Below are 24694 nucleotides of genomic sequence, written 5' to 3'. Positions count from 1 at the left end.
CACGACTCCTTTAGGGGCTAACAAGGCATCAAATGAAGAGCAATCCATCCAATCCTTAAGCAGATCCTCCTTCTCCCATCTTTCGGTATCGTAACCCGACCCGCTACGTCCTCTCGGTGCCTCTTCAGCCTCTCTCTTGGAGCGACATTAGCTGAGCCATCTAAATTTAAACTCCTCATTACGTCCCAACTGACATTCACTAGCCTTGGGTGATAATTTAACGGCTTTCGATCCCTTGCTCAATACTAGGCATGTTTGGTTCGCGAGAAAATGCAGGAAAATTCCTGGTATTGAACTTCATAGGATTACTGCGAGGACTTAACAGAGTTAGCTTCTCCTTGTATCATGTTTTTTGGTGTGGAAGGAGAGTTGGGTAAGCGAGAGACTATATAGAACAAGAGTGGAAAGTTAAGAACACACGTCGCAAAGTGCTTTGTGTTTGTATGGTATGTGATATCTCTACGTCTCATCCAATTTTCACACACTAGGTTTTGTGGACGAAACAGCCCGGACAGGACAATGAAGTATGTGTCATCCTTTTTTTCCAAGTGGGCTTTGACTCATGGCACATTGGGCTTTTGTTATGTTGACTTGATGACGTGGACTAAGGAAGCACACTGATATTGATCTCTGGTGACGCCAGGATGTGGACACGTGTTAAAATGTGTAACAGAACTTGAGATATTTTCTTCTTGGGGATCTCAATTATGTGGTCCTCAGACCACGAGCCTTTTGTGCTTTGTGCAGTACCAAGCGGGCCGAAGCCCAAAATAATGGGCTGGTGGATCGCATGCACTGGCTAGCCAGATGGCCCAAGAATCAGTCTTTAGTCTTTACCCAGTGTTTTGAAAATCGGACGAGCCGGTTCCTGATCTGGTCTGGTTTATATGTTGCAATAACCGGCCGGTCCATTTAAATGTACAAAAACATATTTCAATTATTTGCACACGTGTGCTCACCGGTGATGATAAATTTTGTTTATAATATGAAAAAAATGGTGATATTACATTAAAAAAATGGAAATTAATCAATCATTGGAAGAGTTGTACAAACACTTCGTTCAATCAAGTTTCAATCATTTGGATCGCAAAGAATAACTCTTGATGATGAGGCCGTAGAAGATGAACTCTCTGTTATGCAATCTGACCAGTTCAAGGCAACATGATCATGAGTCCTACAAGCGAGAGAGGTAGGAATTGACAGGGAAGTGCGAAACTACGATGGGAGCTCCTGTTGATGATTCCAATTTCTTTGTGGGTTTCTCTGAATCCTTCACTTTCTTGCCAGAGACTGCAAGATCATCCGAGACACGTGAAGAATCTGAAGGCAGAAAGCAACTAAGAATGGCTGAAAACAGACTCATTTCCAAATATAGCTTTGCTTAGTAAAACTGGTGTGGAGATGTCAATTGAATAATAGGGCAATGAATAAACTGCGTGAGCTTGCTCTGTGGGTATGTATGTATCCATGGCTTGATCTCAGAATATATAGAGAAGATGAGACCTGTGATCGGCTTGTAGAGCAAGGAAAAGAATCAGGACTTTCCTGCCTTCCTGGTGGGTTTCTTCTGGCTGCTTTCACTGCACAAGTGCTTGGTCAAAAGTCATATTTGTTACACCATTTTGACTCTTCTGTTTGTGCTCACCTGGGAAGAAAGTCGATGGCAGTTTCATTTTTCATATCTACTTCTCATAACCTGTTGCTTTCAAGAAGTTTCAAAGTTAGTGAGTAAAGAATATGTCAATTACTTTGAAACTTTTTTGTTTAGAAAAGTCCTCAGTCAAACTAAAAATGGTTTGTGTTTTAGGATTATACACGAACTAAATCTAAAAGGAGAAGATGATAAATACCTTTGCTTCGCTTTCATCGTGGCGCTCGAATCCAGTAGCAAACAGGGTTATGCTGATTCTAGAATGGAAAATAAAAACAATCAAAGGAATTATATCAATATCAAGGTACTACAGAAAGCTAAGGAAGTAGATCTCTTTTTGCATAAGGTTAAAAAAAAATCCTTGTGCTTTTGACAACCATGTCATCGACAATGGTCAGCAGCTCTTGAATGTTTCACCAGAGATTCGACATCTATGAATGCCTCAGCTAACAAATACATGCTATCTAGACACAGATCAACAGTCAGAATACTATTACAAATTTACAATTGAGGTATGTGAGATTTTATCCGTTAAGCAATGTAAGAATAATCAAGTCGAGTTCTTTAGAATTGGGAGAGAGATCATAGTACATCTGGAAGTAAAAATCCTTGGAGACACCTTCCTGAACTTTGCAACTTCATGCCCCTGAAGTTTCTTCTCGCAGAGGGTTTCATCGGTTTTGTCCTTCCAAAACTGTAACTCATATAAAGCATTGGCCAAACAATCTCCATTCAGGACTTCCCCCAGTGATTCTTTCTTCTGGATTACAGGATCTGCAAGGCATAACAGGCAGTTACTCACAGTTTGCTTGAATATTGCAATAGATGAAGGAAATGTTTTAGCATAACAACTAACAAGGATTCAATACTGGACGTTGTCTCTAGAGTCTAGAAAGCATTGTCCTAAGTTCAGCAGAGTTTTAAACTTCGCTGTAAACATTGACCAGCCAAAAAAACTCAATCAGAATGATAGCTTAAACAGAAACACATGCAAAAATTCAAAAAGAAATTTTCAAAGGCGACTGACTCACAAACTAGAAGCTTTCCAACTCCCAACATTGTTTACTCAATGGACAGCTAGCAAACAACAAATAATTACCATCCTTCCCAACAAAATCTCAATTAATTTTCTTCCTGCCGTCAAAAAGGTGGTAATAAACCTCAAAGGCTAACATGCTGGACTGCAGAATGGGAAGTCATAGAATTTTTAGGTCTCGCTGCAAGAGAAATAACAATACCAAAAGAAAATAAAAATCAAGACTTGAAAGTAAATCAAGGTTACCCACAGAAAAAGAACATGATACATCGCAAACAAACCAAATTTAACCTTCAACTGCTAATTGGTGAAGTATTTCATTCATAAAAGGACGCACCCACTAACAAACATTTTATTGACCAATTGGAGAATACAAGCGTCATGAAGAACTCAAAGCCCTATAATCAAGAAACCGAAAGTCGAGAAAGAAAACCCTTCACAGAAATCACATTTGATCGCAAAGTAGAAGGTGCTGAGGTTTCATCTGGAGATGAAACGATGCTTTACCTGGGATTGTGGAAGGGCACTACTTTATTGGTAAATAAGGGTACAGTATCTCCCGCATTGTAGAGGTGGTTGTTCGGGGACGACGTAGCAGATCCGAGCAAGAGTACAGAGGATATATGAAGAAACCTAGACGAAGGAAGCCTAATGCGCGCCGTTTTAATACCCAGTTTACTTTAATGCCGACTAAAATACCGAACATTTGACACTCAATTATCGAAATTGTGAAGGAAAATAAAGTTTTCGAAATAATTAATGAGGATATTCACGGTAATGGCTCGGTCTTTATCTTGCTTGCCCAACAAAAAAGACAAAAGAAAAGTTACCCAACAGAGATGGGTGGGTATTTTATGCCCAGTACCCGTATGTATATTCAAATGGGTGGATTTGGGATGGATGATGTGACCCACTTTCATTCTCCAACTCAGATCATCGTCCGCTTCTCTGTAAACGTCTATTCGTCGTTACAATATCTCCAAGGGTGGCGGATCTTCACTTAACTCGCTCTTCCGTCTCCGTCTTGTGTTTGCTCAAGGGGGAGCTTTGACAATTCCATGTCTTTTTTATATTTGGTAAGATCCTTGCGATATTCTGATCATTCCTTTTGACAATCACTGCGATTCTCCTTTCTCGCGCTGCTTTTCCTCTTTGTGCAGGTTGGCTTGCAATTAAATATCGTGCTTAAAGGGTCTTTCCAACGCCCCTTAACATAAAATTGTGACCCAATGATCCGTTTTGGATTTGATGGGGTTTGCAGATTGATTTTGGATTGAGATCTTGCTCGTGTATTGGCATTTGAATCCTCTCTCCAATGCAACGACCTTTTTTTTCTTTTCTTTTGTAGTTTTGATTGATTTTGATAGATTGTGAATGAACTTGGTAGCATTTGGAATATGAATCTTATGTACAAACAGCTGCCTCGTACTTAGTCATAATTTTATGCTTAAGGATCCTTTGGTCATTTGCTTATTTCGTTTGAAGATCTGGTTAAATTTTTGTTGGGCAATCGGTTGCTTTCTTCGTGGGCAGCTCTCATGTTTGTGGATTGAACCAAATTTCTGTCCATATTGCAGGAATTTTTTTATATAATGGCCTCCCGTGTTCATATTGAACTTCGAGGGATTTGGTAGCTTGCTCCTTCAAAGCTCAGCATTCTCAATTTTTATGATCTTTTGTGAGAATCCATATAGTGTGTAGTTGAGGCTGGTGCTTCTTGTATGATGGAAAATCTCCCCGTTGAAGTTATTGGTAACATACTGTCTCGGCTTGGAGGTGCCCAAGATATTGTGATAGCCTCTGCAACATGTAGAAAATGGAGAGAAGCTTTCCACCGACACCTTCATACACTTTCTTTTAATTCTAATGATTGGCCAGGTTATCATGATCTCACAACTAGTCGTCTAGAAATATTGATAACTCAAACAATATTCCAAACTACAGGCTTGCAAGGCCTCTTGATTTTGATGGATGATGTTGATGAGTTTTCAGCTTCAACGGTTATCGCATGGCTCATGTACACCAGAGAAACGTTGCGACGATTGATCTATAATGTTCAAACTACTCCAAATGTAAACATTCTCGAAATTTGTGGGAGGCAGAAGCTGGAGATATTGGAGCTGTCACACAATTCAATCACTGGGGTCGAACCTAATTTTCAGCGATTCCCCTGCTTGAAATCCCTCTCTTTGAGTTATGTCAGCATTTCAGCATTGGATTTAAGTCTTTTACTCACTGCATGCCCAAAGGTTGAGATTGTGGAACTCATCAACCCAGAGATTGCAGTGTCTGATGCGCAAGTGACAGTTGAACTGAGCAGTACCACTTTAAAGAGTATTTATGTTGAAGCAATCAGTTTGGACAAGTTCATATTGGAGGCGGACAATATTGAGTGTTTGCATTTGAAGGATTGTACCCTTGAACTTTTTGAGCTTATAGGAAAGGGGACCTTAAAACATTTCAAGATTGATGCAGTTAGTGTCATACATCTTGATGTTGGCGATGCCGTTGATAATCTTGAGGTTGTGGACATTAGCAACTTCACTATTATCTGGCCAAAGTTCTACCAAATGATCTCAAAATCCTCAAAATTAAAGACTCTCAGGCTTTGGGATGTTGTATTTGATGATGAGGATGAGATTGTGGATTTGGGAACAATTGCTGTGTGTTTTCCACGATTGAGCCATCTCTCTTTGAGCGATGACTTGAGAGATGGTGTGCTTCACTATGGTTTGCAAGGCTCTTCCAGCTTGGAGAATGTGACCGTGTTGGAGCTTGGCTGGACTTTGATTAATGATCTTTTCTCAGACTGGGTTGAGGGGCATCTGAAACGTTGCCCCAATCTTAAGAAGTTGGTCATTCATGGAGTTGTTTCTGAGGTGAAGACCCATGAAGAATGCCAAACGTTGGCCAATTTTACCTCGGCTATTGTTCAGCTTATGAGGCGACACATGCAAGTAGATGTGCAATTTGAGTTTGAGTAGAGATTCTGGGAATGCATTGGTTGAAGTGCAAGTTTTATTTCAAAGTAAGAATTGTATAAGCTTGCTGGCAGGTAAATAACAGCTTGCGTAGCTTGATGTTCTTTTTAACTAGTTATGCAAATTATTAATGAAGTCCTGCATTTGGACTGAGATTGTAACTGCATAGCCTTAGGAATGTCCTTTGAGGTTTACTTCATAGTAATTCTTTAAAATTTCAGAATACAAGTTTACTTCTTTTTCCTGGACCTTGAAGTCTCTCTCTCTCTCTCTCTCTCTATGAAACACACACACACACGCACATGCTGCCTCTATAATTTCTGAATTTCCTTTTGTTTTGCATGTCCGCATATGTCCCATTTGGGCTGTTTTATGTAAGTTTTTGGTGTTTATCTTGAGTGAGGATTCTCACTGTCATGGCTTGAATGATATAAATTATTTAAGAAATAAATTGTTTTTCAATGTTTGATTGAATTCACCCTGGATGACTCTCTTCCTTATAAAACTTTCTTGAATACAGCTTCAAGGAAAATTTGTTTTGCTAATCTTCCTCGAAATGATGTGGACTCTGAACCACATCATCCATATATTATGCAATTTACAGGTTTTTGAAATGCCATGCATTTGCCGTTTAGTCCTTGCTAATGCTTAGCACTTGTCTCATTCCATGCATGTTTTGATCCTGCAGAAAGTGTCTAGTCTAGTTATGACGTGCTACAGCTTTAGAATTTTATAGGGGTTTCGGGAGTTGAAATGCAAGATTTTGGGTGTGATTATCAGAAGCCTAAATTGTAGTTAAAGAATTGGAGAATGAAGACAATATGTTCTGAATGTGCATTAAGGTCATGCAGGAAATAGATACTGCTGATGAATTTCTGGAAAACAAAGGCGTAGACTCAGGTGGGGGATCTGTGTTTTCCTTCTTATTCGTTATGCCGGGGAGAATATCCAAGCTGGTCATGGCAGGAGGAAACAGAGACAAGTAACAGTGTCCCAGTCATGTGAACTCTGGCTGACTAAAACATTGTGCTGCCTCAATGTCTGCATGATATGATTAATTTGTTGGGTTTTACTTTATCTACTACCACGGAGTCAGTGTCTCATCACCTCGAACCTTTGGAGCACATAACCTTTGTCTCACAGTTGTAAATTGCCAGAAAGTTATTATTATTCATTGGAGCACAAATTTTTTCTTTCTGCTATTGATGGGATAATTGCCTAGGTTGGAAGTTCTTGCAATTGACCAAATGTGTTTCATGCTATGTATTCTATATTCCTCATGATGGGTTTGACAGCTAATTGTAGCATTACAAGTGGTTAACTGCTTTTGTTTTTCATGACTAAGGTTTTTTCTTAGAAAGACCATCCACCTGCTCTGGAGTGGAAATTACAATGTGGCTGATGACACAATTCTTACCTGCTAAGTACTTTTGTATTGGATAATTGGATGAATCAAGTATCCTGAATCTCCTGACCATGTTGCACCACTGTGTCTTGGTGGTCTGGATTAGATTGTATTAATGTTAGATTGCATTTATGTGTTTTATGAGTTTATTGCAAGATTAGGATGATTTGAGGTCAGATTATAGCATTGTCCAAGGAGATCTTAAAAATCTGCTGCAAACTCCCTTTTACACTTTGCATTACATCGAATTATGCAGTGTCTCCTGCAAACTATGGATAATTTATTTAATCAATTATGATTATCTGTTTAGTTCAACTAGCCACTTGATATCTTGTTTAAGATGGGTTCTCCATTTAGCAATTTTTTTTGCTTTGTTTTTTCTATTATTTAAATTGCAAAAACCTGCCCCTTCCCAGAGTCCCAGGACCAGTTCTTCCTAGTGCTCTGTTCTTTATAAAGTTGACTATTTTGAAGATTTCCAGCATTGGATTTAGATACACAAGTCAAGTCTCTGGAAAAATGTTGCATTATTGTTGCTGCTTTGAACTTCTCATATCGTCAATTTATATACACAGCTCTCTGAATGAAGAAATCTTACATTATCTATCTCTCTCTGTTTTTTTTTTTTTAATTCATGAAAAAGAATAAATCAAACTGTGCTGCTCAAACAATTAAAGAAGGACAACAATTTTGGAAACAACTGATCCCCTAGTCTCTTGCATGGCTGGTCTTTGGAAGTTAACCAACCAATCCTAGCTATAACTACCAATACTGTGATTAAAAAGTTCAAAACTTTCAATGATTATGGAGTCCAGGGCCACTGATAAGTGTTCTAAAATTAGGATTTGTTAGCATCCTATAATTTTCTAACTGGTTTGGATGGTTATAATACATTTGAAGACAACTTTCTATCCATGGAACCTCAGCAAAAGCAAGGACCATTTCTGCACAAATTTGGTCAAGAAGTGATGGAAACAAATATTATAGTGCAAGTTGGTCTGTTATAAACCAGTATATTATATGAACAAGCCATATAAATAAACAACAATATCTTAATTAGAAGGGAAAATACAATTATTTTATACAAGCAATGACTTAATTTAGTTTAACAAAATCTTACAAAGTCATAATTAAGACTTGGAGGATTGATTTGATCCAAGTCAATCTCCTGTCAAGACACAAAAGCAAAGCAAACTATATAGAGAAACCTGAATACAATAAGATCCATGGCAGGAATCTATATATGATCTATATATGATCTATATTGTTTCCTGAAATCTTTCATATGGAGAACATGTTGTGAGGCTCATTGGGAACAAAAATGTATAGACTTAAATACACATTTACCAAATCCATGAGCACTTGGTTCTTTTGGAGAAAACCCCCCTTTTTTAGGCCAATCATTGAAATCATGAGAGAATAATTGGTTCCAAGGCATATTATTGTTATACCCATAAAGGGTAGCAGATGAGCACAACATAAAATATATTTATCAAGGGTCCATCACCCCCAAAAAACACATACATACATATATATATGTATCTATATTTGTTCCACAATAATGATGGTCAATTGGTCATGGATACAGAAATTCAATTATATGTTGTTTAAATATAGCTCTTACCCTCTCTAACTTTCCATTATGGTACTTTTTAGGTAGGAGTAGGACTACAACTATTGGGACAGTTTTGGGGATTGGCCACATCTACTCAAACAAAAATGATATGGACACTGAAAACAGAGTAACAACACCTAATCTGCAAATTTAAAAAACCCTAATCAGGAGCTCAAATACTTGTATTAAAGGCAAAGGGGGAATCTTAATGTGGCATTGCTTGGTTTTAGGTGATGACAGGGAATGGATGTTGACCCATCAACAAAGGGGATAATACCAAACAAATCCATCTCAACACCTTTGATTATAAATACACAAGTGGGTTTTGCTTGTGGATCATTTCTTTAATGTTTCACACTTTTTCTTGGTCCAAATGGTAAGAGCAAAAGTCTTTTTTTTTAAAAAATGATTAAAATAATTGAAAAAACAGAGTAAAACTCAAGACTTCTTATTGAGGGGGTTTAGAAAGATCATGAAAACACCCCCCGACTCCCAGAGAGGTTTCCTTTTTTGCTCTCTTTTACCAACTTTTATGAAAGAAAAACTTGTCTTATCTCATATTATTCAATTGAAGGCAAAGTTATTGATATATAATTTAATTTTCTTTTATTTGGTTTCTTCTGCAGATCATGAAGAGCCCCATCTAAAGAACCAATGAGAAATCACAGGCGGTTAGAGGAGAGAGAGAGTGGAGTAGGAGTCAGTGATTCATTCTAGTGGGTTCCTGCAGAAGACCCCACCCTCTTCCTCTACAAAATTTTTAGTTTTGTAAAATCCAATTTCTTCTATATTTATTTTAATTTATTGTTTTTTCAAACCCCACAGGCGTGAGACAGGTCTGCAAGGACAAGATTTTGTGTACCGTGAAATGGGGTTGAATATTGAGAATATTTACTACAGGGAGAGAGGAGGAGAGAGAGAGAGAGAGAGAGAGTGCATACATAGAAGCAAAACCCATTTAAGAGAACAGACTCATCAATCAGGTTTCTTCACATAGAAGTAGGGATAGAAAGCAAGAGATAGAGACACCATGAAAGATCAAAAAAAAAAGTTGCAAAGTGAGATGATGAGATTTATCTGAGATGAAGACAGGACCCTCATCTTTGTGGGCTAATTCTTTGAAAAGATAGCTTTGATATCTTGTCCCCCTTTTTTTCTCTCTCTTTTTTTCTCTGTGTTGTCTCAGTTGGGTTTGGCTCCAAATAGTTCTTCCTCTTAAGAATTCAAAATCAAAGCAGAGTAGCAAAGTGAGGTAATACTGATGTATGTATTCTTTATTCAAGTAGCCTTTTGGACTTGCTCTGCTTTTGGCTAGAATACTCTCTGTTTTTCTAACAAAATTCTGCCACATGTTCTGTTTTTGCTTTTACAGAGTTCTTGGATGGTCTAAATAGAGTATTTGCATGGCGAGCCATAGAGTTGCAAATACTGGGTTTTCAGATTCAGGACCATCGAATCACCATCTCCCTTACACAATTCTTCATGGGATTAATTCTGCATCATCAAGTTTCATGTACGGGTATATTAAAGATTACAAATTTTCTTTGAAGTGTTCAAACTTGAGATTGTTTGCATCATGGGTTATTCTTATTTTGCCTCTTTCAGTCAAAATTTGATAGTTCTCTTAATTTGTTGCACCTACTTATGCTGTTCATGGTAATTCTGTTTCTCTCAGCAATCAAGAAGGGTCTACTTTTGATTTTGGAGAGCTAGAGGAGGCAATTGTGCTGCAAGGGATTAGGAATGATGAATCCAAAGCACGTAATGTTCTTTCTCTCTAATATCATTCATCTCTTGTGACGTTTGACAAGAATACCAACTCTTAAAAGCAAAGAAAAAGAGGAGAAAAAAGAGGGGTTTGAATTTGTCTACAGTGGAGTACAGTAAGGGTGTGTTTCCATTTCTAACACAGTAATCATTCTGTGGCAAGAGACTTGAATGGCGTGAGACTACAAACATAGAAACTTGACCTGCTCATCAACATGATTTACTCAACTCCAAAAAGGAGGAGATTAGGTTCCTTCACCTTTTGATCAAAATCTTGGAGTCTTCATTTTGGGTGATTCTCTGAGTTTTGGCTTTTATGATTCTTTTGCAGCTTTATTGACATCAACCAGACCTGCAGCAACTCTGGAGATGTTCCCTTCATGGCCAATCAGATTCCAACAAACCCCAAGAGTAGTAGTTTTTTACCTCTCTTGATTTCTCCTCCTTTGACTAATGTTTTATATAAGAAATTTTGGTTCATTGATGATAACCCAATTGACCATTTTTGGTGGGTGTGGTTAATTTTTCCAGCCGAGTTCGAAATCAGGAGGTGAAAGTACTGATTCAGGATCAGCAGCAAATACACTATCAAGTAAAGCTGATCAAGCCACACGGCTAGAGCCAGAATCTCCTATGAGTAAAAAGGCATCTTCTTCAGATCATTATCAGGCTTTTGATCAGAAGCATCTACAGCTTCAAACCCAGCAGCAACAACAATTGGAGATGGCTGGTGATATCTCTAGAAGTGGACCATCACATCAACAGAATCAATCACCTGCTAAACCATCCCAAGAAAAGGTCTTTATCTACTGTCAATAAATTCATTATCTAGTTCAAGTTTTTAGATATCCCCAAAACCCAGGAAAGTTGGTATCTTTTTTTGTTATTATTACTGTTTTGCTCTCTCTCTCTCTCTCTGTCTCCCTTCTGTGCATCTATTCGATAAAAAGTCACAGATCCCAAAACCCACAGAAAAAATCAAAGAAGGCACAGAGTTCTGATTCCTGAACGATTTTCTGTTCAAAATCTGACATGTAATGAAGAGAGAGAGAGAAGAGAGAGAGAGAGAGAGAGATGTACACTCGATGAAAGGACCAAAGTTAGAATCTGCACAGTAGTTACACACTGTTGGCTTATAATAATGTTGACCCACTTTACTCGATCCCTATAACTCCCATATACCCTCTTTGTTTTTAGGCTTAAACAACAGTGTTGGAATCACAAACCCACGAAAAAAGTTCATGGCTTTTAGTGATGATTTTTGCTACCCAAATCATGTCCATGATCACTTCTTGCCCCCAGAAAATGATTCACCTGAGAATTCAGGATTCATTTCCTCTGGTTTCGTGAGCTCTCTATTTTCCTTCCTTTCTTTGGTTCTTAATTATATAGAATATAAACAGAGGTTATGTTGTCTAGATTTTTAAGAGAATCGAAAAAGAAAGAGAAAAAAGCATGTGATTAAAATAGTTCCTTTGATGTTGCAGAGGAAGGGAGCAGCAGCTTCAGAAAGACAGCTTGATGCCAAGGTATGGTAAAAGATTAATGTTCATAATTTCTTTGAGATTGTCTCATTGAATTTCTCAATCTCCTCTCTTTTTCTTCCAATTAGTATTTTATATATTCTAAAAAACTAGAAAGTCATAGCGAAAAATGATGAGAAAATTGGTTTCAGACATTAAGACGTTTGGCTCAAAACAGAGAAGCTGCAAGGAAGAGCCGCCTGAGAAAAAAGGTGCAGCTCCACTCTCAGAAACAATATAATACATGCATACCTACATGTATTGAAAATGTGAGATGTATTAATCTGTGTGAACAGGCCTATGTGCAGCAGCTAGAATCCAGTCGAATCAGGCTCTCCCAGCTGGAGCAAGACCTTCAAAGAGCCCGTTCTCAGGTTCTTAAATTAACGAACTTTCTTAAATTTCTATAGTTTGTCAATGTATCAATGATAATCCTGGTTTTTGTTGTTTAACAGGGTTTGCTATTGGGGGATTGTGGTGGTAGTTCAAGCATTAGTTCTGGTGAGTTCCCCTGCAAATTGTTAATATGAGTATTCATCAAATCCATATTAGTTAAGTTTTCTGAAAATTTTCTAGGGTATTTCCTGGAATATCTATGCTGTTAATTATTCAGAGCAATCAATTCTTTTAACAGAGATATATGGCCTTTTGAGAAATGATGAAAACCTTTTTCAAATCAACTTTAGGGTCGTTGCTTTCCTAGCTTGTTTATTTTTAATGGAAACTTTTTTCTTCTTTTGAATCGAAGGGATATGATACGAGAGTTGAAATGCATGACCAGATAAGCATATTAAATTCTTTTGTATGATTAACAAATTATTACTTATGATGTATGTATGTTTGGCCTTTTCCATACAAAAAAGGCCAGTCTTTGTAAAATATTATGAATTATTTATTTTGTAGGGGCTGCAATATTTGACATGGAATATGCAAGATGGCTGGAGGAGGACCACCGGTACATGTCGGAGCTTCGAACAGCAATGCAGGCACATTTATCCGATGGTGACCTGAGATTAATGGTGGACGGATATATTTCACATTATGATGAAATCTTTCAGTTGAAAATGGTGGCCGCCAAATCCGACATCTTCCACCTCATCACCGGAATGTGGACTACTCCGGCTGAGCGTTGCTTCCTCTGGATGGGCGGATTCCGGCCGTCCGATCTCATCAAGGTTTGATCTAATCCCCACCACTTTTCATTTCTTAATTACTAACACATTATTAATTTATGTTAGTTATTGATTATGATTAAGCAGATGTTAATATCCCAATTAGACCCATTAACGGAGCAACAAGTGGTGGGGATTTATAGCCTCCAACACTCCTCACAGCAAGCAGAAGAGGCTCTGTCACAAGGCCTTGAACAGCTCCAACAGTCCATGATTGAAACAATCGCCGCCGGTCCCGTCGTCGACGGCATGCAACAGATGGCCCTCGCACTCGGCAAACTTGCCAATCTTGAAGGCTTCGTTCGCCAGGTACGTATACATACACATATACATACATATGCTTCAATTATATGAGTATTAAATGCGTAGGCGGCATTATTATATTCAGATATATCACTCTCTCCTCTTCTTGGGAAATCAAAAAAATTTCTACAGTCAAGAGTCAAGACCACCAACTAGACGTATATCCCATATTCTTCGTTGAATTTCAATGACACGTGTCTCTATTATATGCATTGCGTGACACGTATACTATTGGGTTTTGACTATTCTATCCACTCGGTCAAACTTTTTTTATATATATTTTTTTAAAATTTGAACTTTTGGAATTCATATTTTCGATGAGGATTAGAAAGTTGTTGGGGTGTAAGTTTCTTTGAAGTCAAAATCAGTTTTATTCCGCGTATGTGTCTGCTTGTATTGCGCCGCAATTTCTATCTTACACTTGGATGGTAACCTGTCTCATTATGCTCATTATTACACTTTCTGACATCAGCTTCATCTTTAACATTTATTTCTATTTATTGACCTGTTTTTTCTTTTCGGTCTGAAAATGAAAGAAAAGGGGAAATTATATGCTACGGATATGCCTACACTATGTTCTTTGCGGGTCCCACCCATAGGATGATAATCAGTAGATTATTATCATAATTGACTAATTAATTACTAGCTATCCCCGTAGACCCGAAAAAAGATCATTGTCGTGATTAGGTCAACTTAATTTGAGGCCCACAAAAATAATATGATCTTGTCCACAACATGTTTGCCACCTGTACGGTGGGGATCATGATTATATATCTATGTGTGTATATATATAGATGTAGCTTTTGCTTGGGTGTTAATTAACAAGTGAAGTCAATTTTGATAGGGTTTTTTCATCTAATTATGTTGCCATCGAAGGGGGTAGTTGGAAAGTGATATCCGTTGAAATAGATAATAGGTAGACCTAGCTATCAATCAATGTATATAAGAACAATATATAATTGGAGAAATAAAATGACTTTTGTTGTTATTTTTTGTTTTAATTAGTGTATGATTGGTTTGGTCCAATTGATAAATAGATAAGACAAGAAGTGGCATGAGTCAGTTTCAACCTCTTTGAAATGTTTATTCTCATACATGCATTGCGATGGTTGTGTCTTATAATTTGTATACTATATACATATACATATATGTCTCTAGCTACTGACTCATTAGAAAATGATTCTGTTGAAATTGTACGTATTAGGCCGATAATTTAAGACAGCAAACCCTCCACCAACTGCGGCGGATATTGACAGTGAAGCAGGCAGCGCGGTGTTTTCTGGTGATCGGAGAATATTATGGAAGGTTAAGAACTCTAAGTTCTCTTTGGACGTCTAGGCCACGAGAGTAAAGATCTCCCTCTCTCTTTGATCACCAGTACTTAATTGATTATTTTATTATTTCCAGATTTTAATATAAAAATGTGGTTGCATGGCATGGCTTTCTAACTAATACACTACCATTACGTACTATCTCACTTGATTTTGTTGTATAAACTATAAACTATATGTATATATAGGTCGATGATGAGTGACGATAATTCGTGCCAAACAACAACAGATTTGCAGATGGTTCGGCCTTCACAGAATCACTTCCCAAGCTTCTGATCTTCACTAGAACCCAAAATGTCCAGACCCAGATCGAGGCCAGGGCTGCTGCTGCAGTAATATTTTATATGGAGATGTGTCTCGGCTACTTAATTAATTTAGAGGATATATATATATATATATAGAACCTTTTTATTATATTCATGTGTTTCTTTCTATTGATATATCTTTAATTATTACTACTATGCCATCTTGTAAATGCAAAAATCATCTGCTACATGAATGATCAATAGATTTTCCCACGCTATTCCAATATCTTTTCTCGAATCTCCTTTAACGGAAGAAATAGAAGCTCGAGAAGGAATACCAAAACCTAGTTCACTCGCTGAGTCTCTTTGCATCCATGGCTGAATGGTTAATTAGAAAATGAGTATCGGTTCTTAATTCTCTCAACCAAGAGAGAGCGACCAAGCAAGAGAGAGAAAAGTTGGTAGTTGATAGCTCTTCTTAATTCATATCAAGGCATATATGTAGATCCTAAAATCTACAATCAACTTGTTATCGTTGATCGAGACCTATGACAACCCTGCAAGATCAAAGGAAGATTGATCGTCAAACTTGAACACCGGTGTGATGTCTGTCGAACAAGCTCAGATGGTCAAGTCAGTCAAGGGTGAGAGATTTTAAGTGAGAGAAGTGAAAGGCTTTTAGAGAGAGAGATACTAGGTAGTTGAGAGAGTAAATAAGGAGGTGTCCTCCTCTATATACAGTGTCCTCCTTTGTTGGGCCGTGCAATATGTGCATAAGTATTTCGGGTCAACGGTTTTTGGTCCATAGTTGCGATTATTATTATATATATATATATATACACACACACACACAGGAGGCTAAAGTGATGGTTGTTTAATGATATATTAATTACGTCATGGCCTTTCAGTAGCAATAGGAGTCATTATCAGCGTGCCTTCTGTTGTAACCCTATTCATTCGATTACTATAATAAAATTTAAGATGCCTTTAATGCAGACGTCCTTTTATATTAGATTTTCTTTAATATAAGCATGTTTTGTCGTTGACTAGCATGATTGCTATAGCTCACCTGATCCCCTCATAAAAGAAATAAGTAGCAAATTAAGGCAAATCAGAGTCATGAACCATACCCACCATTTTCTATATTCATTGCTTCATAATCTTTCCACACAAAAAAACTATTTAACATTATTTGCTAAAAGTTCAACATGTTTGTTTAGCATGGACCAACGTTTCAGCTACGAATTTGGGAGTTTCGTCCCTATAATCTAATACAATTCATATTATATATAATGATTGAAAAAAGTTATTAAAGTGTAGTTTTATTTGACACACCTCTTAAATCAATTATTAGATTCAAACTGTAGACTCTCTTATGCTAAACAAATTGTTAGTTGATTAAAACGGTAGACTCTCCTATTCTAAACAAATTGCAGAGGCTCATATCATTAAACACACATCAATGGAGTTAGTGGGCCATATCGCCCAACATCATCCAGACCAGCAGCCCATATTGAGCCCAGCCCAAATCGTAATCTTGAAGTCCAGCCCAAAACACAAGCCTAGCGTTCTCTTACGTGTTTCCACACATTTTTTTACCTACAAAACAGAGCTAGTAAATAAAAGCAGCTAAGACTCCCCTCTGGTAGACCTGGAAACCTTTCATGCTACCAACAGGAAGTTTCAATGATTTCGCTCGAGTTACAGATTTTGAACTATAATTACAATTTGGTATTTGCATCATGCCTCTGATAGACTAGAGTCTACTCCGATTTGCTATGGTTCTTCAATTATCACCAGAACGGACGATTGGCCAATCTCTTCACATGATCATATTTAACTCTGATAGGTCGTCCATAGGGATTTCGAGACCTACGGAATCATGGTCTTGCAGACCATCCTCGTCGAAGTTCAACCATGAACCCAAAGCCTCAACTGAATCTAATCCATCCAGGTTTACAAAATCAATGGGGTTCATTGATTCCTTACATGAATCCTGGGGAATGCTACACGAAGATAGTGACCCATCTCCAGTTCTATCGCTAGCATTAGCCATTGATTGACTCGACACACGACCTGTTGATGGCAAAGCACGTTGTGCTGCTTCTCCAGGCTTATTTCCAGCAGTAGACACATTGTGTCTCTGTTGTCTGGGCTTTGACTTCGGTCTGTTTTCACTTCTGGAGCCATTCAATGACAAGCCATCCGCTCCCGAGACAGAACTGCTTAAATTATCTCTCTCATTTCTCCTCGCCTTTATACCACCTACAGGACTGCCTTCAAAAGTTGATGCCACTCTCGAGGATGCACTGCCAACAACATCATCAATCAGCACTTCTCTCTTCCTCCCCCTGTTCAATACAGATGTTTTGGACGAAGCTTGTACGGACGTGGGTTCAACACTATGGAAAGCATCTGAAGAACCTGGTCAAAATACCACGGTGAGAATTGCATCTTTCAAAAACACTTGAAATAACTTCAACAAAGATACGTGTATGGATAACTAAACTTACCTGGCCCTCTGGCTTCAGCATAATGGTCAGAAACTTCATTGCATATGTTACTAGCAGTCCCAGAACCATACTCAACAGATTTGGCATCATCGTTGCACAGAGGAGCAGAGATGACATTGTGCAGCCCAGGCTCACTAAAGCAACTAATGCCTGTATCTTCAAATTTTCTACATCTTGCAAGAACACGCTTGACAAAAGCCAATGCAACTTGTCTCGTAACCTTACGGACTCCATTTCTTGAGGCATTACTCCCACGACAAGCCTGTATAAATTGGTCATACCAAAAATTAATAGTCTATAATCCATGAAAACACCTCAGCACAAACCATTCATCAATAAAGGAACAATTAGCCCCAGAACATGTTTCTGGATTCCTCAAGACTGAATAGAATCAGACTCTCACAAAGTAACAGCACAGAAGAAGAAATGCAAAACTGATAGATAGTAAAGCTAAAGATTAATCGACACTAGATTCAATGCCTTAGATACCAACCAACACAAAGAAGGGCCTAGTATGAGGAGAAAAAACAAATACCATTCGTCTCCTATATGCCATTTCAAGAAGTTGATCCATTGCAACCTGTTGAATGTTCCTGCATAATGACGTACGCAATACTTAGCCTAACTCTTTTTCCCTTTTGGTTTAAGAAAGTGCAACTATATCAAGGATTACATATTAGTAATTCATCTCAATGCTTATGGGACCATTTTTCTTCGTACGTAATCATTATGGAACTCACCTTGTTTCTAAATCTCTTTCTCTCTGAATAGCTTTGATTACTTCCCCCAAATTCTTTTTCTTAATCCCGACCTATCAATCAATCAAAATTGTCACGAAAGATGGGATATAAGGAAATGAAAAATAGCAATAACTAGGTAGAAACCAGAAAAAATGAGACTATGAAAAGAAAACTTAACCACATAAGATGAATACTACATAGATTTGCAAAACGCAGAAAAATCCATTTCATGTAACCTGGTGGTATAGCCCTTCATTGAGTTGCATAATATTTTGATCAATCATGTCCTCTCCCTCTGCTAGATCAGGCTGCATCAAGGAAAAAGATACACAGCACATGAAGCTAAGAATATACGAGTAAAGTAACTGATATAACAATTGATAGAGAAAACAACATCAGGAAGAAGCCTACCAAAGGCTCTGGACATAATCCAATACTCTGTAACTCCAGTTGAAGCCTGTCATCCAGACTCATCAGCTGATACTGACAATCAGAGGAAGAAAGATGAGGAGTATTAACTTCCCTCAGCTGCAGAAGACCCACATCATCTGAACATATTTCGCTTACATGGCCCACATCTAAATGCGAATAATCATCGTCTCCTAGCCATCTCCCATTGCTAATTAGAGAATTAGACGTGCTTGGGTTCCTAAGAGTGCTAGATGAAGCACTCCTAACACAAGAAAATCTGTCCAAACGAGAATTCCTCTGTGCCTGAAAATCCACTTTTGACTCAGTTTCATAATCCACTCTCTCCCTATCTTTGGGTTCCATATCTATCTGGTTACATGAACCACAATGAGAATCATCACTGGCATAGTGAAAAGCCGCATTCTTCCCTTCACTTTGGAAATAAACTTCTTCACTTTCATCTTCTTCAATCAGAGCAGAGAGAACTAGTTGGTAAAGTGGAGTACCCTTGTTAAACCTTCCTGCATCAACGCTTCCACACAGGGAACCTTTGTTAGCCAATCCTTCACTGTAAAGGCCGACTGATCTTTCTCCAGTAAAATTTGGAACTTCTTTCTGTGCAACACCACCCTGAACATATGTATAATTCATCCAATTAACTCCAGATTCACTCAACAAAGACTGTAAGTAAACTTTATTTTGCTTTCCTAGATGGGTGAGAAAGTTATTGATAGTAATGCGATAGACATGAGAATAAAGTACCAAAAAGTCGAATTCGCCACCACAAATCGGAGACAAACACATATCAAGCTGCTCAGCAAAATGTAGCTGATCAAATGACAAATCAGAAAATGGAAAGAGTTAAAACGTTGCTGATCCAAAAAAAAAAAAGTCTCCAAGAAGTTAAAAAAAATCTAGGTAATCCATTAACTACCTGTTGTTTCAAGTAGGACATGTCCTCTGGGCTGATAGAAGCAAAAAGAGATTCCATTTTCTTCCAGAAAGGACCAGAACAAGAAATATCTATGGAACAAGCTTGCTAGTTTAGGTATCCCTATTATAAATTAAAACAACATAAAAGGAATGACGTATCATAAAAGTCAGATCACGATGCATACTGCAAAAATTACGCGCAGAACTGGCTGCCACAAATAGATCTTCACGATCATCTTCAGATTCGCCTGCAAGTGATGCACTACATGCTGTCAAGAAATTACACAGAACATTCCTCTAAGTTCAATCATTATCAGCCAATCTCAGATTTAACTCAACTCAAAACACCTAGTGCGAATATTTGAAAACATCCAAGAAAGGGAATGCATAACGCATTTTTTGCTACTTGTAACAACAATTTGCCTCTACCAGTCAAAAATAGATCCAGGGGAAAAGATTAGATGACTATAAAAAGGAGAAAACAGTGAAATCCTAAGAGAAATGTGGAAAAAGTTATATCACTATGAAAAGGAGGATAATGATAAAATCCCAATATAAGAGTGCCAAAGTATCATGGATATGATAAATAGTACCTGCAAAATCTAAAGAGCCACCATCTTGCTTTTGGCCAACATGAGTTACAGCCTTGTGGTGTTTCAACTTTTTTGTGGGTGGACGACCTGATTTACTAGATCACATAAAAAGGTACATGGTTGGCCAATTAAGTATGGTCAGCATATGTGCAGACAAACTTGTTTAACCTTAAGGGGGAAGGATAAATGCTATACACACGTTTTACTCTTATCAGATGTAGGCCTCATGATCTGAAGGGGATTTGTTGTTGGTAGATTCTCTAATTTCTCCCTCTCAAGTTGAATGGATGGCGAGGACAAACCTCTTCCACTTCTCCCTTGTCTCCGCACACCATCTCCAATTTCATTAGGAACTTTATTCTTCTTACCAGACAACATATAAGCCCCGACTTTCTGAGTATTGGTAAGGGCAACCTCCCTGCTATCATTTCCTTTCTCCTTTGCTTTGCTTTCTCCAGCTACTGATTCTTCACTTTCAGATAGCCCAAATGGAGACGAGACATTTTCAATTTCCACCTTAATCTTTAGGCTATTATTGTCCATAGTGCTTGCAAGCAGTGATCCACCGATCCCAACAGGCGAAGTTCTAGAACTAAATTCAGAAGATGGAAAGCCCTGAAACTGAGATTCAACATTACTTGAAACAGGAGAAACTAAATTTAATCTCCTTGTTCTCGAGTTTTTATGCGGTCTTTGACCACCCCATTGAGCTATGGTGTGTGGAGACGAACCTGTAGATATTAGCAGTCTTTGGTTATGATACCTCACATTGAGAATCTATAGAACTTAAATTGAGTTTTAGACCTTGAAAACCTCCAGATGATGGTTGAATTTTCATAGACGAGTCTAGCGACATGATGGAGCTAGTTCGAGGTGCCCTAGAAATCTTCCCTTTCACAACTGAATTAGGACTGCTTGCTGAATTGATCTCATAGCTATTTGGCCTGAGATAAGCAACCAATATCAAATCAATCAAGTCATCATAACCACGAAATGATATATTATATAGATGATATAAATTTGACTTTTGCATAGCATTATGAATTTATCCTCTACAAAATAATCTAAGAATGATAATGAGCAGACTAGAAGAAAAACATACTTATTGCTTGCTTTTGCCACTACCCTCTTCTCTAACATAGCAGAATGGTCCTTGCGAGCAGGGACACTTTCAATTTCAATCTTGGGCAATATACCAGAATCTGTACTAGCAGTCTCAAAAGCACCATCCGATTTGTTTAATCCACTAACTCCCTGAGAAGATTTTAATCTGTAACATATAAAAAGCCCATTAAAATAAAAAAAGAAAAAGAAAAAAAGGGAGGAAAGTGGAAACATATCCCTCTTGCTGACAATAATTTAGAGTTAATCTAAATCAATTTTAACCAGCAGCCCAAGAAGCCGCCAGCTAGCCTGGCTGACGGAGTGACGCCAAGTCACTCCAAACATCCAATTCCATCTTTACCCTGAGTAGGTGGTTAGGGAAGAGGAGTGGCACACCCCACTGTACAGCTGCTAGTGGAGCAGGAGTAAAAATAAAAAAGTGAAAGAGGCATCCCAAGATTAACTGAGCCAAAAGAATGCAATAACAAATGTCACAAATCATGCTTGGACAGAAGTACTATGGCAGTAACTTTGACCAACAATAGAATGCCAAAGACCTTCAGCAATTAATAAAATCACAAAACAGGGACGCAAAAGGAAATCCAGTAAGCATTCATAAAATACCTGAAACCTTGCATATCACAAGATCGCAGTTTAGAGTCAGCACTCAGCTTAGGATCTGTAGCTCGTTTAATATCTCGGTCAGCATTCAAAGCTCTATTAGGTACCACTGCAACAGACCGTTTCTTCTTCATTTTAGCATCCCATACTTCACTTCCAGCAGGCAGTTTGCGGATCTTTTCTTCAAGTCGAACAGAGCCATTGCCAACATCTTGGAGTGCATCACTGCTTCTTTCTGTAACTGCTTGCTGCCGCAAGGTAGCAATGGACCTACTGTCTGTCTGCTAGCATTTAAATAAACAAATATATAACATTAGAATATTTAGTTTCACAAATAAATGTCACGGAAAAGTATCTAAAACCTTTAGAGTGTAACCATAAACACTTCATCATACTCAATTTAAGAGAACAAATGAAGGCATAATGCATCATTAACAAGAAATAATGGAGCAAAACGACTTGGGGAAAATGAAAAACCAAAGCCTCCTAATAGTTTTTCAGTCAAAATCTGGTCCACAAACTAGAGGGGGCTCGTACAGATGCCTCTTTGTTTTCAGCACCTCTAGTATACACATGCACCTATAGAAATGACAGGCACGTATTATATTCCTGTTAAAACAGGTTTCTATGTATAGCCGCCTACGTGTAAGGCTCCCACAATTGCGGGGTTGAGGAAGCACTAATGAGCATATCCTTACCCTACCTCTGCAAACAGGCTGTTATTACAACATCAAACATGACAACAATATATTGAAAATGGAGTAAACTACAATTGCCCCTTATAGTAGATAAAATGAGAAAAGGAAATCATGGAACGTCACTTCTCAATAAAGTACCGTAAGAAACATGAGTTAAAAATTTTTAAAGAAGAAAACTGATCCGCGTAAAAAATTTAAATACGAACCCACACATCTATTACTGGTGTACGAACACGTTTGTTTAGCCCAATATTCCTTGCTTTGTCCTCCAATCTTTGAGGAGTAAGGTCATGAAAGCTTCTTTGATTCTGGTTTCCCACATTTGCTAGCTTTGATCCGACTAACCTCTCATCAAATGAAAGATCGCTTCTCTGCCGCTTCCTTGTGCTTAAGGCCTCCTTATACTTCTCCAATTTGAATATAGATTCACGCAACATTTTGGCCCGATCCCTGACATAAAGACACCAGCTCTTTAATAATGACTCACAATGCTTCAAGGATTAAAAAAAATGTGCGCGGTCTGAACCTTACTTCCTGGATCTATGTCTGAATTGTTCTATTTTACGACGAGTAATCATCACTTTTCACACCCCAGTTCAATAAAAAATGCCTACTATCTATGGAAGACAGTAACAAGTCAATTTTAAATTTTAAATCTCTCATATTATGCACCAGGGACCTTTCTATGTTTTGAAAGGAAAAGGCAAAGAATTTTTTTTTTAATGAGGAACACGAAAACAATTGATCATTCTTATCACAAACTGCATCATTCCCTGATGCATGAATATATCCAATGTCATGCATCATGAACAATCAGTAATCATGCCACCCATCCTTCAGGTATATTTCGGTATTTCCAGTGAGAGTAACCAAGAATTTCACTCCCACCAAAGCTCAACTGTGAAGCTCGCATCAATGATTTTTTGTGCAGAATAATGAGGAAATAAATGACTTGCAAATTACAATAGGAAACAAAAATACCTGGCCTGTCTCGAAGCATCTTGTATGCTTTCTTTAAAGTGCTTTAACTCCTCAGTTGCCACTGGAGGCGGAGGTTTAAGCTGAGCAACTCCAAAAGAATGGTCCTCAGATGTAGTTCCATGAGGAACTCCCAAAACCCTCCTCAGCTCGCCAGAACGGGTATATTTCTGATTAGTTGATGTAATTGGTTCCAAACGTAAGAACTGGGGCAACGGCGGTATATCCGACAACGGCATCGAGCTTCCCCGGCTTAAATTATTACCGGGACTAAACATTTGGCCTCTCAGTCTCCTTAGGGAAGCTGCAAAAACCAGAAGGCAAGAATGAAGTTTCAAATTTTCAAATAATTTCCCGTTTCCCTCTCTCTCGTATATCCGAGAACCCAAAATTAGGGCATAGTCAACATAAATACCTGAGGCAGAAGTTTCTTTAGTAGGCGATTCACTTGAATTCTGCTGATTAAATATTTCCCGTTGCATCAATTCCCGAAGAGAATCGAGAAATAATAAACCCTAGCCGACGCAGAAACTCACTACAACTTAAATTACGCGAAATTGAAACAAATTAAGTCGAATTACAGAGCTAGTAAAGGAAATTACCCGCAATTGAACGAGGCCAAGAGCCGATCGAACCACCAGTTCTCGTATTATAGAGAAGGAGAAGACCAATCTAAGCGGGAGAGAAATCGTCTGTGCGTGTATATATGAATTCTAAGTGCATAACTATATATACTGTCCTACGTCAGCAATTTTTTGCTCGCGCGCTGGCTAAATTTTGTACCGACATGGCAAATAGCTGTTTTTTTTTGCTCGTGCCTTGGCTAAAATTTCTCGAGCTTTCTTTTTGTCTTTTGCTACTCTAATGTTTCTTTGGCTCATATTCATAGTTGCAGCAAAATTTTCCGACAAAAGATCCGACATTCATCATCTTAGCTAGCTATCATTGTAAAATTAAATCCACACCTGGACCTCACAATAGTTTCTTTTTTTTTTAAATCAGAAACCACTCGCTTCAACACGCTCTTTACCTCCGACATCATACGTTTTAAGTTTGGAAATATAATTAACTTGG

The 24694-nt window shown here is 38.0% G+C and overlaps 3 protein-coding genes and 2 long non-coding RNA genes across 12 annotated transcripts; 2 read left to right on the top strand and 3 right to left on the bottom strand.

Annotated features, from left to right (window-relative positions):
* Positions 1-962: 962 nt before the first annotated feature.
* LOC120002956 lies at positions 963-1749 on the bottom strand. The gene is made up of 2 exons (XR_005469214.1): positions 1646-1749; positions 963-1580 (listed from the first exon to the last, which is right to left on the bottom strand). It is a non-coding gene; the product is annotated as an uncharacterized LOC120002956 (long non-coding RNA).
* A 531-nt stretch (positions 1750-2280) lies between these two features.
* On the bottom strand, positions 2281-3523 carry LOC120003114. The gene is made up of 4 exons (XR_005469267.1): positions 3195-3523; positions 2683-2868; positions 2508-2581; positions 2281-2425 (listed from the first exon to the last, which is right to left on the bottom strand). It is a non-coding gene; the product is annotated as an uncharacterized LOC120003114 (long non-coding RNA).
* Positions 3524-3628: 105 nt separating this feature from the next.
* Positions 3629-6936, top strand: LOC120001713 (F-box/LRR-repeat protein At1g67190-like). Of its 2 annotated transcripts, XR_005469029.1 has the most exons (3): positions 3629-3763; positions 4265-5742; positions 6520-6936. XR_005469029.1 is itself a non-coding variant. In XM_038850141.1 (2 exons), the coding sequence occupies exon 2, from the start codon at positions 4409-4411 to the stop codon at positions 5669-5671; it is 1263 nt and encodes a 420-aa protein (XP_038706069.1). In that variant the 5' UTR covers positions 3629-3763; positions 4265-4408; the 3' UTR covers positions 5672-5916. The 2 variants fall into 2 exon arrangements, 1 of the variants encoding a protein (XP_038706069.1); XM_038850141.1 differs by lacking the exon at positions 6520-6936 and having other exon boundaries at positions 4265-5916.
* Positions 6937-9461: 2525 nt separating this feature from the next.
* Positions 9462-15320, top strand: LOC120001648 (transcription factor TGA9-like). Of its 4 annotated transcripts, none has more exons than XM_038850062.1 (13): positions 9462-9940; positions 10061-10201; positions 10364-10449; positions 10787-10869; positions 10987-11253; positions 11943-11984; positions 12131-12190; positions 12275-12352; positions 12434-12479; positions 12882-13153; positions 13238-13459; positions 14658-14800; positions 14973-15320. In XM_038850062.1, exons 2-13 carry the CDS (start codon positions 10092-10094, stop codon positions 15058-15060), a joined length of 1497 nt encoding a protein of 498 aa, XP_038705990.1. In that variant the 5' UTR covers positions 9462-9940; positions 10061-10091; the 3' UTR covers positions 15061-15320. The 4 variants fall into 4 exon arrangements, with proteins under 4 accessions (XP_038705990.1, XP_038705991.1, XP_038705992.1 ...); XM_038850063.1 differs by having other exon boundaries at positions 9464-9940; positions 10787-10866; XM_038850064.1 differs by lacking the exons at positions 9462-9940; positions 10061-10201; positions 10364-10449 and adding an exon at positions 10543-10704.
* Positions 15321-16454: 1134 nt separating this feature from the next.
* Positions 16455-24363, bottom strand: LOC120002747. 4 transcript variants are annotated; one of them, XM_038851540.1, is made up of 19 exons: positions 24223-24363; positions 24036-24135; positions 23624-23924; positions 22849-23092; positions 21948-22225; positions 21322-21489; positions 21024-21163; positions 20419-20950; positions 20220-20314; positions 19812-19895; positions 19628-19716; positions 19456-19521; positions 18850-19323; positions 18694-18765; positions 18519-18590; positions 18283-18353; positions 18078-18135; positions 17543-17804; positions 16455-17453 (listed from the first exon to the last, which is right to left on the bottom strand). In XM_038851540.1, the coding sequence occupies exons 2-19, from the start codon at positions 24100-24102 to the stop codon at positions 16852-16854; spliced, it is 3675 nt and encodes a 1224-aa protein (XP_038707468.1). In that variant the 5' UTR covers positions 24103-24135; positions 24223-24363; the 3' UTR covers positions 16455-16851. The 4 variants fall into 4 exon arrangements, with proteins under 4 accessions (XP_038707468.1, XP_038707464.1, XP_038707466.1 ...); XM_038851536.1 differs by having other exon boundaries at positions 18694-19323; XM_038851538.1 differs by having other exon boundaries at positions 16455-17444; positions 18694-19323.
* Positions 24364-24694: the final 331 nt, after the last annotated feature.

This window comes from Tripterygium wilfordii, chromosome 7, assembly GCF_013401445.1.
Source record: "Tripterygium wilfordii isolate XIE 37 chromosome 7, ASM1340144v1, whole genome shotgun sequence".
NCBI classification, from domain to species: domain Eukaryota; kingdom Viridiplantae; phylum Streptophyta; class Magnoliopsida; order Celastrales; family Celastraceae; genus Tripterygium; species Tripterygium wilfordii.
The sequence above is the reverse complement of the archived record's forward strand: the minus strand, read 5'-3'. Positions and strand labels throughout refer to the sequence as shown.